This window comes from Panthera uncia, chromosome F2 (assembly GCF_023721935.1).
Source record: "Panthera uncia isolate 11264 chromosome F2, Puncia_PCG_1.0, whole genome shotgun sequence".
Lineage (NCBI taxonomy): Eukaryota > Metazoa > Chordata > Mammalia > Carnivora > Felidae > Panthera > Panthera uncia.
This window is the reverse complement of record NC_064812.1, coordinates 8,861,005-8,878,747: the sequence shown is the minus strand read 5'-3', so window position 1 is coordinate 8,878,747 and position 17,743 is coordinate 8,861,005. Positions and strand designations below refer to the sequence as shown.

At 54.3% G+C, this 17,743-nt stretch overlaps 1 protein-coding gene across 1 annotated transcript in view; it reads left to right on the top strand.

Moving 5' to 3' along the window:
* The window catches only part of TG (thyroglobulin), a 149,598-nt gene extending 132,625 nt beyond the window's left edge, over positions 1 to 16,973 (top strand). Inside the window, exons 38-42 of the mRNA XM_049633747.1 lie at positions 4,144 to 4,363; positions 5,390 to 5,483; positions 8,436 to 8,595; positions 16,600 to 16,802; positions 16,953 to 16,973. Coding sequence (XP_049489704.1) covers positions 4,144 to 4,363; positions 5,390 to 5,483; positions 8,436 to 8,595; positions 16,600 to 16,802; positions 16,953 to 16,973 — 698 coding nt within the window. The remainder of the gene's footprint in view (positions 1 to 4,143; positions 4,364 to 5,389; positions 5,484 to 8,435; positions 8,596 to 16,599; positions 16,803 to 16,952) is intronic.
* Positions 16,974 to 17,743: the final 770 nt, after the last annotated feature.

Here is a 17,743-nt window from a genome sequence, read left to right as displayed (position 1 = left end):
CTCCTCGTCCTCATCAACAACACGCGTTGTTTCTTGCATTGTTAATTTAGCCATTCTGACAGGTGTGAGGTGGGATCTCCTCGTGCTTTTGATTTGTATTTCCCTGATGAGGAGCGACGTTGAGCATCTGTTCATGTGTCTGTTGGCCATCCGGAGGTCTTCTTTGGAAAAGTGCCTATTCATGTCTTCTGCCCATTTCGCCACTGGGTTGTTTGTTTTTTGGAAACCCTGTTTCTAAGCTAGAACTTCTCTGTGCCGCCTTTATTCATTTATCCGAGATATGGAAGCCACTGGCCTTTGAGTTTCGTAGCAAAGTAATCAAATGGGCTACTATTTATGATCATTTTATAGTTCAGACACTTCTGTCCCGTGCCTTTTCTCAGCTGGTCCTCATACCAATCCTGAGACAGCAAGATAAGGCTTTCATCCCATCTTAGTGATCAAGAGACTCTGGCCCAGCGTACCCACCTCTCCGATTTCACACACCTAGCCGTGACAGAATGGGAACTTGGAACCAGGTTTCCTATCTCTAGATACAATCTGCTCGCCCTAAACCACCTCGCCTCACTACCGAATCATAGTCACCATGGGGAGGGCAGCTTTTTGTGGCTCAGTTTCATTTAAAAGCATCCAGTGAGGTGCTGTTACGATTCCAACGTTGTGCTAGGTGCTGGGGATACAGGGATGAAGCCAGCAAGGGGAGAGCAACCTAGAAATCCATCACTAACTGAGACATCTAAGAACCTTTTAACAGGGTTCGTGGGAGCTGGGGATCTGGGGGAAGCACCTCCCCCATTAGACCTGCTTATGGGATGGAATTAATAACTTTTGTTTTTTTAATGTTGCCTTTTTCTGCCATCTTATCTGCTAGAGCAGAGACGGGCAAACTTTCTCCGTAAAGGGCCAGATAAATATTTTAGGCTCTACGCGTCTGTTCCAACTACTCAACTCTGCCACTTTAGCGGAAGAGCAGCCACAGAAAATACGTAAATCAGTGGGTGTGGTTGTGTGCCAATAAAACTTTATTTACAAAACCAGGCACCAGCTGCATTTGGCCCCACCCTGCCCTAGAGCACTGGTGGTTCCCAGGCCTGTCTTGATCCAGTGATATCCTCTCCCTCTGTCCCCTCCCCTCCCTCAGCCTTTAGACCTTGGGGGTGCTTTCCAGGCCTGGGAGGGCTTTGATTGCCATATGCTGTGGTCTTGGGCCTCTAGTCTCAAGTCTCCTCACCTACATAGACATTTATACTATTTAGTCAGGTTAGATTGCAGTAGTCTATCTCACCCATAGTGTAGCTAATCCGCACGGTAATCCTGCTGAGGAGAGATGCCTAGCTTTGAGGTTTAGCTTCTGGAAAACAAATTAAACTGTTTCCCTGTTAATTCTGTGCAATGCAAATTCGGTGTGCAGAGCTCACCTCCAGCTGAAGACGCCTGCCCGTGTGTTTCGGCACAGGCATCGCTCGCACCTCGTGCACACATACGGCTACTGATCGTTTTCTTAAGCTAAGTGGTCATGTGGCCTAAATATGTGGCTCTTCTAGAAAGAGTCCATCATTTTCTGCAAACCATTTCAAAAGAGAGAACTGCACATCTAACGTTTTCCCCATGTCGGAGCTCATTCCGTCTGGGATTCGCTGGGCAGCGTCTGGAGGGAGGGTTGAATACCACTGTCCGTGAGAAAGCAGGCTTGCGTGCCCTCAACAGTCTTTAGCTTTTGTATTTTCTGTCTTTGCTCCTCCTTCAGAGATGCCACGTTCATGAAATGTGGCTATTTTCCTGCAAAGGAAAGGGATGGAGTCTGAAGGTTCTGGTGCTTAACCACCCTCAGTCCTGAGCGCTTGCCCGAGATCCTGCGATTTACAGCTGAAGCAGGTCTTGCGAGAAGGAGCTGTGGGCTGAGAACCAGATTAAAACGTGTGACCATTTGCTTCCATCCTGAGTTTCCATTGAGTTCCTACCAGGACTGCAGTGTTTTTTAACAAAGTTTCACTCATGGTTTCCTCCCTCCCTCCCGTCCTTCCTTCCTTCCTCCCTCCTTCCATTCCTTCCTTCCTTCCTTCCTTCCTTCCTTCCTTCCTTCCTTCCTTCTTTTCCTTCCTTCCTTCCTTCCATTCCTCCCTCCCACCCTCCCTTCTTCCTTCCTTCCTTCCTTCCTTCCTTCCTTCCTTCCTCCCCTTCTCCTTCCCTCCCTCTCTCCCTCCCTCCCTTCCTCTCTCTCTTTTCTTTTTTCCCTCTCCCACTCCCTCCTACCCTTCATTCCTCCCTCTCTTCCTTCAATTCATTCATTCACACACCTGTGGAGCCCCTGCCACTTGCAGGCACTGGGCTTGGAGCACCACAGACATCATGTTATTTATTTCCAACATCTATGTATTGTAGGGACTGCTACCATTCCTCTTGCGCAGGGAGAGATTGAGGGTCAGAAGAATTAGGGAGTTTTCCCCAAGTAGCTGGTGCATCACATCAAGCCCAAGTCTGCCTGCCTCCTCGGACCATCCACTGGTTCCTCCTCACGATGCTCCTCAGTGGCCTGAAAGTCCTGAACACACGCCATCCCAGGGCTTCTCAACCCTCGCACCATGGACTTCCGGGGCCAGACCGTTCTTTGCCGTGGGGGCGGTCCTACAAAATTGCAGTATGTTTAGCAGCGTCCTTGACCTCTACTCACTAGATGTCAGCAGCTGGCATCTCTCATAGACCCTTAGGACAACCAAAAATGTCTCCGGATATTGTCAAATGCCCTCTGGGGACAAAGTCACCTCCAGTTGAACCTCTGCATTACTCCCCGCTCGTGAGGAAGGGGTAAACATCTGTCCTGTCTGTCTGCTTCCTCTCCTGTCCTCATGGGAACAGTATGTGGAGACTGATCCGCAGAGCAAGCAGCAAAACTTTTCTCAATCAGCCAACAGTGGAGCTGAGCAAAGCAAACACACCTGCTGGAAATAATAAGAAATTTCTCTCCCCCCGCCCTGCGCATGCGTGCGCGCGCACACACACACACACACACACACACACACACACGCACATGCACGCAGTGACAGAAATAGAAGATCTCTTCACCAGCGTTTAGCGTTTCCTTTGTGCAAGGCCCTAAGCCCTGTGGGGAATCAGACACAGGCCTGTTCCAAGTCCCAGATGATGGTATTTGGCCCTGAGCCAGGGTCCCAACAAAAGTTGACTGACTCAATGGATGCAAGAAGATGTGGTGGAGGGGATAAGCAAGGACTGCAGAGAGGGGGGTGAGCATTACGAGGAGGGGGTGGAAGGTGCTGGAGGTGGGGCAGGCTGGCAGGTGGTGCTAACTTTGACCTGATGGGCCAGATGGACCTGGGGAACGCAGGAAGGGAGAGAGGGTGTTGCAGGCCAGCGCAGTGGCCTGGAGAGGGGCCCCCGACCTGGCCCTTGACCCATGTGAACCGGCAGTGGCCACAGTCGGGGGCCAGAAACCCTTTGAATGCCACACCTTGATGTCCTGGCAGCTACCCACCCTTGGCCCCTAAATCTGTTTTCTTAGGAGTGAAATGCAAATAAGGACCCACGGTGCCTCAGCATCATTTCTGCAGTCCTGAAGTTCTAAAACTTAGAAAACAATTTTTTTTGTGGCTGTGTGAATTTGTAGCAAACTTCTCTGGTGGCCAAATCTGCCCGAGAGTAACTGAAGAAATCAGATGCTCTGTTCATCCCTGTTCGTATGAGTAAGCCACACATTTCGCCCCAGAAATAATTGATGTGTTCGATGGTGGGGCCTGACTCCAGACCTTGCACGTTCTGTATCCCTCTGTTCTTTTTAAAAATCCAAGTAATCCTGAACGATAGCTCACGTCTGGCCCCAGCGAGCCGAGGAAGGGCTCGAATCCGGGGTTAAGCTCTGCCTGGCCTCCGGTGGGGAGAATCAGCGAGGCAGTGCACGTAGAGAGGGGATTGGTGCTGTTGAGCTGCAGACATTCAGTGTCTGGTGAACATCAGCTGTACTTGCTATTAATTTTTTTTTTCACATTGGAAAGTAACCTGACTGGACTCAGGCTGTTGGGGTCTGAGCGAACTACCCACGTTTTTACAGTGCGAAAGCAGTGTTTTGTCTGAATGCAGCACCCACTGTCGTCTCCTTCCCTCCCCGCCCCCCAACTGTCCTCCCGACAGGCAACCCTCTGCTCAGCTCTGGGACACCTGCACCTTCTGTGACCATCACCCCCCACGGCCAGCTGCTGGGCAGGTCCCGGGCCGTCCAGGTGGGCACGTCATGGAAGCAGGTGGATCAGTTCCTGGGAGTTCCATATGCCTCCCCGCCCCTGGCTGAGAGCCGCTTCCGGGCACCGGAGCCCTTGAACTGGACAGGGCCCTGGGATGCCACCCAGCCACGGTGAGAATCTGGCGGAATACATATTGGTGAATGCTCAGAGAACTCCTCTCCCGTCCGGGTCCTCCAGAGGGAGACTCGGTAACAGAGCCTTGCGTTCCGGTTTGAGTAGTGAATGGGGGCGGGGAAGTGTGTTAAGGCAGCCTTAGGTGCGCTAACAGATAAACCCTCTGGATACCATTATCTTGCTCCCGTAAAGTGAATTTGGTGATGGAGTGGCCGGTGTGCCCCATGCGGTGATTCGGGGACCCAGCCAACGGGCACCCCCCTTCTTCAGCACGCACGTTCCTGGACTTTGCCTCCAGGAAAGAGAGGCTTCGGAAGGGTCCTCACGGACGATTGCTATGGGCCGTGCCTGCGGGTGTGTGTGATACGCACATGGCTGGCCCTAGTCTGCAAATAGTTGGAACTCAGCCCCCTGGCCATAGCTGACTCGCTGGGGCTGAGAAATACAGCAGAGAGGGGGAAAAAAAGCACATGAGCGAATGAAAAACATTTAAAAAGGGCTCTCCGTCCCAATAGGAACAGCCTTCAAAGGAGTTTTTAGAAAAAGGAAAAAAAAACCAAAAACGTCAAATCCTAACTTCCTGCCTCATCCACCGCGTCGGTTTCCCTTACCGCCTCCCACGCACACACCGCTTTAAACGGTTGCCACACTGGGGATTTTGCCATTTTCCGAACCAAGCATGTGTTCACCTGGGAAAGAGCACAATTCTCCGCTCTCCCTTCCTGCAGCTCTGCCCTGAGGCAGCTGGCCCAGCCCTGTCCCTTGTCTCCCATGGCTGGCTGGCGGGCCGGTCCACAGCTCACGGCGGCAGAGAGAGTGGGGGGGGGGGGGGGTCCCGCTGTTCCTCTCATGTGCTGCCACTCCCTTTGCCCATCGCCCGAAGCCGCCCAAGTGCTGCAGAGCCGGTGGCCCAGCGGGCATTTGCCCAGGGCAGTGGGTTCTGGCCGACAGTGGGCAAGAAGGGAAGATGAGGACTGTGTCCTCGGCCGTTTACCTGGAAGTCACAGAGTCTGTATCCCCAGGGCCAGCTGCTGGCAGCCAGGCACCAGGACACCCACATCTCCCGGAGTCAGCGAGGATTGCTTGTATCTTAACGTGTTTGTCCCTCAAAATGCGGTGAGTTCTGACGCCCTTGACTGTCTGCCCTGAAAACTGCCCCGTTAGAAACCCCCTGTCCCCGGAGTTGCCAGGCCCTTTACCCTTCTCCTCCGTGGTGGGCTCAGGTCTGCTCCCCCAGGGCTGTCCTGTCTGGTTCTTGGCTCTGTGAATAAGCAGGGGTCCCCCTGGTTCCTACCTGGCCTCACCATATCCTCCCCACATCCCCAGGTCACCCGCCCTCCCCACCCCCACCCCCCCGCCACAGGAGATGAGGCACAGTTGTCCTGCTTCGGTTCTCCAAGAAATACTCACAAAGGGCTTGTGTTGGGGTGCACTGCTCTGGGTGGGACGGAGCGGTGCCTAAAACAGAGGGAGTTGCATCTTAGTGGGAAGGGCGGAATCAGAGAAGCAAGTATCGATCGACTACGGTGTTGAGAGGACACAGTGACAGGAGGTGTGTTGGGCGGTGTTCAGCAGGTGCCGCTTGAACAGCGGTAGGTGGGGAGGCGTGAGGCAGGCGGTGGGTGAGGGTCAGTGACGCAGGGTCTCTGAGAGTGGGAGAGAGCCCGAGCAGGAGCGGGGGGAAAGGGCAGAGCCTGACTCCCGTTCACCCACGCATGAGGAAATGAACAGCACTGTCCTTGGAAGACCCTAGGAGGGACCCCTAGGGACATTCACCCCCCCCCCCCCCCCGCCGGAGTGTCGTTCGGGGCAGTCCTGGAGGGTGAGGCTTGGAGTTGTGACCCTGACTCTGGTTCTGTCCCGATTTGAAGCCTGAATCTGCCTGAGAAGCAGCCATGACCCTGGTGTTGAATGTTTGAGTTTCCTGTTTTGGGGGGAAGGGTCAGAGTGCACGAGAGAAAAAGGAACTGATAAGGTTTAGGAAACATGAGTTTCTGGTGACGCCAGCCCAGTGTCGATAGACGCCATGGTGCCGGTGACCACGCTACAGCGTCCTGGTCCCCCAGCCCGCTAGCAGTGAGATTCCACTGCCCTTTGGACGTTTGACGTCAGCAAGATGGTCTGAGTAAGCTTGGTCACGAGGCCTCTCAGACGTCAAAGCTCCCGTGGGCTGCACCACTAAGAACACAGAGCCTAGGATAAGGGAGACAGCAGGTCCCCTCTGGCTGGTGCTGGTCACCCCATACCTGGGATGCCGGAGTAAGGTCCGGCGCCCAGCTGGACTTCCACTGACCCCCCCGTACCACTGGCCTAGAGAAGGCAATCACGTTCTGTGTGTTCCATTTACCGGTTCTGAAAGTGGGAGGGAAACAACATCTGGTTCATAACGTTCTCGCAAGAATTAAATAAAACATCGCATGGAGTCTCATGAGTCAGGAGATGGCTGATGGGGAACATGAGATGACCATGAGTGGGACAATGTCACAGGGGAGTGTGCTGGGAGGGGGCTGAGGCTGCAACTCTGGGTCAGCCGCCTCCTCCCCGTACGTGTTTTAAACAGTGACTTCGCCGCTCTGAGCCTCAGCGCTCGCACCCATAGAGTCGAGGTGCTTAGGGTCATTAGAGCATCGGCCTTGTGGGGCGGAAGCTGTGAGGGGGCGCCCGAGGTGACCACACTTAGCGTGCCATCCATCGGGGCGGGTCCTCAACCAGTGTTCGCTGTTGGTGGGGAACGCAGGCGTGTCAGAGCCCGTGGCACGTGGCTGGAGCCGTCACAGCACAGGGAGGACTGGGTGAGCAAGATGCACCTGGGGTCCTGCACACGCCGCGGCCCGGAGTCAAGTTCGGGTCCCCCAGAGGGAGCATTGTATTCTAACGGAAGGGTCAGCTTGGGTTTAAGTCCTGCCTTGCCACTCCCTCCCTCGCTGTGTGATCTCAGACGAGCTATGTAAGATGGCCAGGCCTCTGCCTTCTCATCTGTAAAGTGGGCACGGTAACGATCCGCATGCTCCTGGAGCTTGAGGACTGAATAAGGAACACGTGTAGGTGCTGAGCCCAGTGCCTTGCTCTCGGCGCATGGTAGAAGGTGGCTGTGTACCCCCGGGGTGGGATTCAGGGGCACGCTGGCCAAACTAAAGAGGCTCACCGGGGAGGACCCAGAGGGCCTTCCGGAATAAACTAGGGGCCAGAACCGAGGGGCTGGAGGACTGCGTAGCTCCAGCCGACGGGCTCCCAGTCTGCCTTGGGCTGCCATTTCCGCCACCTGCTCACGTTTCAAAACAGCTTATCGGGTGACATCAGGCCGATTAGTGCACTGGTGATGCTGTAAGACAGCACTGGCCGGGAGGCGTAAACAGAGATCTATTTTCTCACGATTCTGAAGGCCGGGGATCCAAGACCAAGGGGCTGGCAGGGTTGCTGGCTTCTGAGGCTGCTCTCCTCGGCCAGTGGATGGTCATCTCCTCCCTGTGTCTCCACATGGCATCTCTTCTGTGTGTCTCCATCCAAATGTCCCCTCTTTTTTTTTTTTAACATTTATTTTTGAGAGACGGAGAGAGACAGAGCATGAGGAGGGGAGGGGGAGAGACACACACACACACACACACACACACACACACGCACAGAATCTGAAGCAGCCTCCAGGCTCTGAGCTGTTTGTTAGCACAGAGCCCAACACGGGGCTCGAACTCACAAACCGCGAGACCATGACCTGAGCCGAAGTCGGACGCTCAACTGACTGAGCCACCTAGGCGCCCCTAAACGTCCCCTTTTTGTGAGGCTACCAGTCATATTGGCTTAGGGCCCACTAGCTTAATCGCTGCCTTATAGGACCCTCTCCCAATATAGTCACATTCTGAGGTCATGGGGGTCAGGGATTCAACCTGTGAGTTTTGGGGGGACACAGCTCAGCCCGTAATGTGGGACTTAGTGTGCTTACGAGGCAGAGTTGCCAGGAAGAGTCACGTGTAGGCTCAGAATCTGGCACTTTCTTCGGAAAGGTGCCCTCACCAAGCTCTGCCGGCTGAGAAGGGGCCAACGTGTCGCCTTACATTTGTCCGCTCCCCACAGGCCCCCAACGCGTCCGTGCTGGTGCTTTTCCACAACACCGTGGAGGGCAGGGGGAGTGAAGGGCAGCTGGCCATCGACGGCTCCTTCCTGGCCGCCATTGGCAACCTCGTCGTCGTCACTGCCGGCTCCCGAGTGGGTGTCTTCGGCTTCCTGAGTTCTGGTGAGTCGCTGGTGTGGCTGCTGACCCCTGAGCTGAGGCCAACTCTATGTGTGTGTCCAACCCCTTCTTCTCAGAGCCCCATCTGTCCCTTCCTGGTCCCCAGCCCTCCTCCAGCCTGGTGAGCTCTCAGTGGAACGTCCAGCACGCCATGAGACCCCTCCAGTGATGCTGACGCCCCGTTGCCACCGACTGAACTTACTTTGTGCTGAAGCTGTTCCAAGTCCATTACGTGTTTTATCTTCTGGTGTGTGTGTGTGGGTGGGTGGGTGGGTGTGTGTTGAGGTCCCAGAAGGTCAAACCCTTGTTTAATATCGATAGTTAAGAAACAACAGAGCCAGGATTCACCACCGAGGTTGACTTGGCTCTAGAAAAGGATAGAAATGGATTATAGGTCCTGGGCCCACAGGGAAGCCATTTGACTCCGCGTGGGGGCGGGTGTCAGTAATGCTTCCTGTTTCCTCTTGAATGCCAGCCTCACTTGGGAATGCCATCCTGTCCCCTATCCAGTCACACAACCGTTTGTCACCCTGGTTACACCCTCCACTTCCCCCACCAGCACCCAGGGCAGAGGTGAGGCCCGGACACTCTCATCGTCTGCCTCTTCCTCCGCGTCCAGCCCCCACCAGTGGTGGGTATTTGTCGAACAGCCATGGCGAGCGGCGGACACGCTGGCCTGGGACTCTGAAGAGCTGAGGGCCAGCTCTGCCATTCATTGTCTGAGTCTCGTTCATAAAACCCTTCGCTTCTGAGTCTCAGCTTTCTCCTCTATAAAATGGGAACGATTTTACCCAACTTCCAAAGTTACGTAAGGCTCCAGGGAGGTCGTACATGTGAAAGGGCTTCAGATACGGTAGTGGGTCCTCCGGGTAGACACTGAACTTCATCTCTGTTCTCTAAGGATCTCACTTAAGACCCGAATGCCTGACCTGCTAAGTAAGGATGGGCAGGTAGAAGGTAGCATGGTGAGACTGATGGACTCACCTAGGATGTGGGTGAGTGGGTAGGTATCCAGCATGGGCGGGAACTCAGCAGTGCCGGGGAACGAGGGCTGGCTAGACCACATGGCATGCAGCCTCAAGCGCCGTGAGAAGCTTCTAGGCCTGCACGGCAAACCCGAAATGGGCACCAAGTCAAGGCGAAATACCACCAGATGCCAACGAGGGAAACACGGATGACAAACAGATTTCAGATTTCCCTTCGGAGGGAACGGGGTCGACTGCTAGAGCGCTGAAAACTTTGCCTGGATTTTCTTTCCTCTTGTCAAACACGAGACTGACGATGATTTGCTAAGTCAGTAGCTCCCGGCTCTGAAGAGGCGGGTCAAATTCAGAACTCATCCTGTTGAACGTGGTCGGGTGGAGCTTTCCACAGACAGGGCCGGCTCCTTGGCACAGAGCCTTACCAGACAGGGGAGAGTAAATTTCCATACGTCCCCTGTGCCTGAGGGGTGGGGGGTGACAGTTTCGTGAAGTGTAATCTTACTGAGGATTTGTGTGCTTCTGGGAAGGCAGACTCATTTCTGCTGCCGGTGGAGACAGTGTCGGGGGAGGCAAAGGAAGTTTCCAGAACGCCCAACCCTTCTCCTTCCTGATCTGGAATGCTGCCTGTTCATTGTGCTTAAAGCAAAACTGCGAGGGAGAAGGAAAGTTACAGTTGAGAGTGCCAGTCTCCACCAGACATTTCTCCTGGATTACCTCATTTCATTCTTAAGGCAGCTCTGTGAGGCCAGTACCAAAGGGCCGTTGCACAGATGAACCATGAGGCTCAGAGAGGTCGAGGAACGCCATGCCCCACAGTTAGGAGTGCGTTCCGGGCTCTGCATCCTGTTGCTCAAACAGCAAGGAGAAATCTATCGTGGCTTGCTCCCACGGATGTTTACAAGTGCCCTTTGGGTTCCCTGTTCTTCCGTGTACAGAGTAAGATTGGTCTTTTACATCCTTTTAGCCACAGATGGTTCTTCTTTGCTTTATTGACCAAACTCCCCAGCTCCCCCCACATTCCCGGGCTTTTGCCTCTCTTCCATTGAGCCGTCCTGCAGTTCCGCCAGGAGAGGGGAGCGATGCATCCGGAGAGACACTGAGACACAGAGGCGCTAGGATGCAAACAACAGCCTCTCTGACCACAGTCAGCCTGCCCGCCCGCTGCAGTGTGTCCCCTGACAAAGCTCTGCAGAGGACGCAGGTGCCCGCAGCCCCAGGGGATGCTCAGGAAGGGGGAGGGACTGGTGTGCGATTCCACGAACCCCCCAGTGAGTTTGTGACACCAACACACCATCCCCTTTACCATTGAATAAATGTATGATAGACAGGCGCCTGGGTGGCTCAGTCAGTTAAGCGTCCGACGTCGGCTCAGGTTGTGATCTCACTGTTCATGAGTTCGAGCCCCGCATTAGTCTTGTGACTGTCAGTGCAGAGCCCGCTTCGGATCCTCTGTCCCCCTCTCTCTGTGCACCTCCCCTACTTGTGCTCTCTCTCTCCCTCTCTCTCTCTCTCTTGCTCGTTCAAAAATCAATAAACTTTTAAAAAAAATAAAAGAGGTATAATAGATTTTACCATTAAGAGTGGTTTTAAGTTTACAGAATAATTGAGCAGAAAGTGTAGACAGTTCCCATATACTCCTTCTCCCCCTGCCTCAGTTTCCCCTATTGTTAACCTTGCGCGTGGGTGTGGCACGCTTGTTACCACTGATGAGGAGACACTGGTAGTTTAAGATTGACTAAAGCCCACAGTTTACAGGAGGGGTCGCTCTTTGTATTGTACATTCTACGGTTTTGATAAACGTATAATGACACGTGTCCACCATCGTGTGTCTTACAGAATAGTTTCACTGCCCCTAAGGCCTCCCTGTGCTTCACCTGTTCGTCTTTCCTCTTTTCCATGTTATTTTTTTGACTTTTAAAAAAAGTGTTAATGTTTATTTAATTTTGAAAAAGAGACAGTGAGCAGGGGAGGGGCAGAGAGAGGGAGACACAGACTCTGAAGCAGGCTCCAGGCTCTGAGCCGTCAGCACAGAGCCCAACGCGGGGCTCAAACTCACAAACTGTGAGACTGTGACCTGAGCCGAGGGCAGACACTTACCGGACTGAGCCACCCAGGCGCCCCTCCCCTTTTCCATTTTAAATAGTTGGAAACTGCAGTTCAGCACCCAAGTCTGGAACTTGGAGACAGGCTAGTTTGAGTCGAGCCTGAGCCCAGTGTCCTTCACGGCTCAGACTTTGTGTCTGAGCAGAACGGGGTCTGAGAGCAGCTCTGTGGGACCCAGGGGCTCTGGGCAGTTCCCTCCCTCTGCCTCCACTCACAGGCTGCCCATCTCTCAAACGACGCTAGGACATATGGGCAGATGATAGGGTAGAGTGGGTGGAGGGCAGACGCCTGGCACCCAGCAGGGGCTCGCAAGGGTCAATGCCCCGTTTCTTTCCCTGGATGGAGCTTCTTCAAGGCAGGGCTGTGTTATGGTCATGACTCGGCTCTGCATCTGGCCAGTAGCTGGCACAGAGCTGCCCCTGGACCACAGCAGTTGCAATGGCCCCTGGCACTTACTGAGTCTATGCACATTATCTCCTGTGATCAACATACACAGCATCTTCTGTGGTAGCCCAGAGTGAAAATGGTCTTCCGAGAGCCCTCGACGCCAGAGGCACTTTTCATATTTTATTTTATTTTTAAGTTTATTTCTATTTATTTTGAGAGACAGGGGGGTGGGGCAGAGGGAGAGAGAGAGTCCCAAGCAGGCTCTGAGCTGTCAGCACAGAGCCCGACACGGGGCTTGAACTCACGAACCGCGAGATCGTGACCCGAGCCGGAAGTCAAGAGTCAGACGCTTGACCAACTGAGCCCCCAGGCGCCCCAGAGGCACTTTTGAAAGGGGACAGAGGAAGAATGGAAGCAGAAGCTCACGCCCGTCCTGCGGCTGACGAGACAAACTCACGTTCTCAGCAAGAAAAGGAAAAAAAAAAAAACCCATCAGCACTCCAAGGGGGGCCCTGGTTCCTGGTGAGCTGAGCAGTCGGAAGGGAATTGAGGTGGTTGGTGCCGGGCCGGGGGCGGGGTGTTTCCCCAGCCTGGATCTTGCGGGTGGGGACCGACCCTCAGGGGCACAGGCCACAGAGATTGTCCTCTCTCTGGCAAAGCAGTGCGGGGAGGGCAATGGGGCAGGTGGTGTGCAGGCTCAGAGGAGGAGTGGGCAGGGCGACCCGCGGGCCCTCTGCAGGGTGTGGGGACAGAGGAGGTGCGCTTTGGCCAGGGGGTCAGACAGAAGGCCACGCCCAGGACCATTACCGTCACCTCGTCATCCCTGGGGCACACGGACGCCTCCCGAGAGGCACTGCCACACTCCAACCAAAAGAACGAGCACAGAGTCCTGTCTCGGCGGCCGCCCCTCCACAAGGGCCATTTCTGCTGCAAAAGCCAAGCCAAGGCCAAGGTCTGCAAAGACCTGAGACAATGCTGGCGCCTGAATCTGGTTTATTCAAGCAAAGCCAAACAAATTCTACAGTGCTTTCTGCCAGGCGCTGTTCCGTTGCCTTTCCAGTCCTGAACTAATTCAAGCATCCTAACAACCTAAAGAGATGAGTGTGGTTATTATTTCCACCTCACAGACAGGGAAGATCAAGTCACATCAGTAGCTTGTCCAGGGCCCTCTGCCCACAGCTGGGCTGGCTCTATCACCTGAGCGCTTGGCCCCCTCACCTGCCGCCTCTTACTGACGGCCATCAACAAGACCGGGTGAGGGCCCACTGTGAGCCCCGAGAGCTTCGGGGGGGGGTACTGGAAGAAATCCAACAAGCAAGTGAGAACCAGTTAGGGATCGAGGGAACAGTTAGATGCTTGCTGGGCTGGTTCTGTGGTTCACAGGGGCAGGACACTGGAGGTGGAAAAACAGGTCAGGGCAGCGGGGGCAGGTGCACAGGGGTGGACATCTGCCCACCTCTGTCTCCCTACTGGACTCTAGGTGTGGCCAGGGGGGAGCCCCTCTCCAGTGTCATGGGGGCACCGCACAGGTCATGTGTGGGCAGGATGGAACCAGGAGGGCCCCCGGTCGGCCACAGCCAGCCAGACTGCAGGGGGATGAACTTGGCCTTGATGGCTGGGCAAGGGTCAGTGTAGGAGAGTGAAGGGAGCCCAGACGGCTTGGATGGGCCAAGGCCATTCTTAGAGGATGTCACAAGCCAGGAAGATGTTTAGACTTGACGCAGTAGGAACGAGGGAGTCAGGAGGGCTTTCGAGCACAGAAAGTTCCTTAAAGGGAGCACTTCGATTTTTTTTAATGAAAATAACACAGTGCCTCGCACATCATTCCAACAAGTGTTTGTTGAGTTGGACTGAGCGCTAGGACAGAGAGTTCTGAGTATGCATCGGGATCTAAGTCCCGACTTTATCTTACGTTTGCTTCTTGCACCAAAGCAAACATTCCCCTGGAGTTTCAGGTTCCTCCTCAGGGAAGGAAGGGGTTGGTGCAGCCTGCCAGAGACCAGCCGGCTCACTGCCCCTGTGTGCGCTGCTGACCCTGTGTGACCTGAGGGCCAGGAACATGCCTATCTTGCCCCCCCTGCCCCAGAACCAGTCACAGCACCTCGCACCAGGCAAAGCCCAATTCAGACTGTCTGAAAGGCAGCCCTTGAAGGCCCCCTCCCCCTCTGACTTCCTGGGGGTTTCTACACCCCACAATGTCAGCACTGTCCTTGGGAAGCTGATATCTGGGAAGGGAGAGTCAGGGACAGCCGCCCCCAACCCTCCTACATTGTCACTGGAAACGCAGGCTGCAGGCGTCACTTCCCAGATGTCCGGGACTGGGTCCTCCTCCATTGGCTCTCCTGCCCTGCCCAAGACCTCAGAAACAAACGCATTTGTCCTAACAAGCAGAACGGAAGCATAATCCAGAAAAGTCATGGTGAGGACTGTGCTAATGTCTTCACCAAACCCAGAACACAAAATGCATTTGAAGAAATGCTGAGACTATTCCCAGCTGGAAGAGTAATCTGTGCTATTATGTCCCCAGAGCAGGCTTTCTCAGCAGCTTTGTGAGCGCCAGGTTGGCAAATCGGGGTGCACGATTCTTCTGGTTTTCTGTTTGGGACTATGGAGTCTCGCTGGTAGTTTCTGCTGGATACTGGACCCTGTTGATCATAGCTCTGGTCATTCATTCGCCTGACCTTTACTGAGGGCCTGCTGTGTGTCCCTGATTTCAGTGGGGTACACAGTCTAGCAAGGGAGGCAGTACCCAGGGTGACAAGTATCCAGATTAGGGAACCCTGCTTCACTGGAGGGCTGCCTCTGAATTCACGGCATTGCTAACACTTGAAGGATAGCTGGGCTGGAGGAGGAAGATGAGGAAGGCCGGGGGAAGGCAAGGGCTCTGGGCAGAGGAAACCCCATGTGCCAGGCACCGGCCTGGAAGAGGGTGACCCCATGTTTGAGCAATTGATAAGAAGCCAGGCCCGGGGAGGAGATGAAGGGGGATGGGGCCCAGGGGACAGACACCCTAGTCCCATGGGGTCTTGAATGCACTGGGAGAACTGAGATCATGTCCTAATGGGATGAGATGGGAAATTTTAGATAGGATGGGGAAGTGTGTCTGTGTGTGTGTGTGTGTGTGTGTGTGTGTGTGTGTGTGAAAAATTATGCATTTGAAAGATCACCCAGGGGGTGCCTCGGTGGCTCAGTTGGTCAAGTGTCTGACTCAGGTTTTGGCTCAGGTCGTGATCTCGCAGTTCGTGGGTTCTCCAACCTGCATCGGGCTCTGCGCTGACAGCGTGCGGCCTGCTTGGAATTCTCTCTTCCCCCTGCCCCCCGCCTCCCTCTGTCCCTCCCCTCTCAAGTGTGCTCTGTCTCTCAGAATAAGTAAATGAAAATTAAAAAAAAATTAGAAGACCACTCGGGATGTGGCACGGAGAATCAGAGGGAGAGACGCACGGATACCTGAGGCCAGTGAGAAGCGCCGAGGAGATCAGTGGGGAGAGAGCCTAGAGCATCTGGGGAAGAGAAGGGGTCAGGGAAGACTCCAAGGCCGTGCAGGAGCAGACCAGGGGGGTGGGGCCGCATTAGAAGGAGGACGTGAGAAATTCCGCAAAGGCTACTGGCCGCATGCTCAGGGCATTTGGAATCGATTCCCTTTGGGACTCGGTGCACTTGAAGTGCCTTCAGCAAGGTAGCCTCCTGGAGACTTGAGGAGCCGGAACTGGGAGGGCACTCTGTGCCCCTGACGCTCCCGAGTCATCAGCAGGTGGGTGGTGATCGGGGGCATGGGAATCTGCTGGCGTCCTCGCAAACAAAGTGGGTGACTCTCAGCTCAAGCTAGAAGACGCCGGGTATTTCAGAGTGGTCAGCTGTGTAGACTGACAAGGAGATTCCACTGGGTTCAGAGGATGGCCAGAGGGCATGGGCATGTGATGTGCCAAATGCTGAGGAGAAGAATGTGTTTTTGCTATACTATACGTGTGTGTGTGTGTGCGCGTGTGTGTGTTTGAATCATGTCATTCGAAAAATAGTGCTGAGCTCTTCAGTAAATAAATACTTACTAAATTCTGTGAAAAAAGAATAGAGAGATCAACCGTGCTGAATGATACTGAAGGGCATGGGAGAAGAGGCAGTAGGAAGGAACTGGATGGAGAGCCTCAGCCAGGCCTGGTCCTTGTCAGGGAGGAAGAGGTGTGGAGAGCCACCACAGCGGGCCGAGACGTGGGGCATCCCCTCTGATATGCCAAGCCAGGTGGTACTCTGAAAGTGCCCTGACTCTAATGTAAACGGCTGCCCTAGCAAGTGCCCTCGCCTATGGTGGGAACGCTGTGGGCCAGAGAAACAGAGGGACAACGTCAGGGTCTCCTACCCAGCAAAGGCTGGATGCTCCCGGTTCTGGAGCCCATGCTGCTCCCACCATCCTGATCTGTGTGGACAGGAGGCCAGGTCCCCCAGAGGTGCCATGTGCCTGGCTCAGACACCACCGGGGGTGACTAAAATCCGGATTGTAAAATCGCAAAGGGTAAAAGGCTTTCTCCTCTTTCTGCAGGTTCTGGAGAGGTGAGTGGCAACTGGGGGCTGCTGGACCAGCTGGCGGCTCTGACCTGGGTGCAGACCCACATCGCAGTGTTTGGTGGGGACCCTCGACGTGTGACCCTGGTGGCAGACCGTGGTGGAGCCGATGTGGCCGGCATCCACCTTCTAACCAGCAGGGCCTCAGACTCCAGACTCTTCCGGAGGGCTGTGCTGATGGTGAGTCCCTTCTTCTGCCTTCAGACTTGTTTTAGACACGGGTGAGGCGAGGGGTCCTCACTTGACTTTTAAGACCGGTTGACTTCAGTTACTTGGTTTCCTTTATCCATGCTTGCTCTTGGCCATCTTTCCATGTACATGTGATTCCAGGATGCCGAGGAACTCCCCTGACTACTGTCCATCATTCTAAACTGAGGAAAATTCTAGATGGGAAAGTGTTTCTATTTTGGGAGATTGCCTCAGTAGGGTTTAATGATCTGAACTCTTGAAGACCTCTTTTGCCAATCGACAAACCTAAGGGGGTAGACTGTAGGAGGAGAAGCTTTCTGGTGAAAGGAAAGCTAACGATGAGGGCACAGTTTAGCCAGGATGATGCTCACGACACCCGACGGTATTGCTCACGACAGGAGGGAAGTGGAACAAGAGAATTCTCATCTGCTCCCCAGTGTTGCTTCCCTGACCTTCTCGGGTTTGAACTTAAAATCTTCCCTTATGCTGTCTGGTTTCTTCAACCGCCCATGCTCCAAATCTCCTGCTGAGATTCCGTTCTGGTGGCATTTCTTTGTGGAGCACTATTGGGTGATTCATTCCCTGTATCTAATCCCTTCTACCTCGTTGTTTCCTTTGCCTGAGGGGTGAGGGGAGGTGGAGACCCCAGAGCTTGCCCCCATGGTGGATCAAGGAGTGGCGGGCAGCTGGGTCAGCAGCCACAGGGTGAGGCATGGAGCTCCCAAGGTTTGGCCAACTGGGTCACTGACTGTTGAATGAAGGCAAAAAATAGAACTCAGTACTCATGGGTCTACTGGGTGGTCTCATGAAGTTCCTGGTAGATGGTGATGATGGTGGTGATGACGATGGTGATGATGATGATGATGATGGTCATAGTGATGGTGATGATGGTGATGATGATGATGGTGGTGATGGTGATGATGATGATGGTG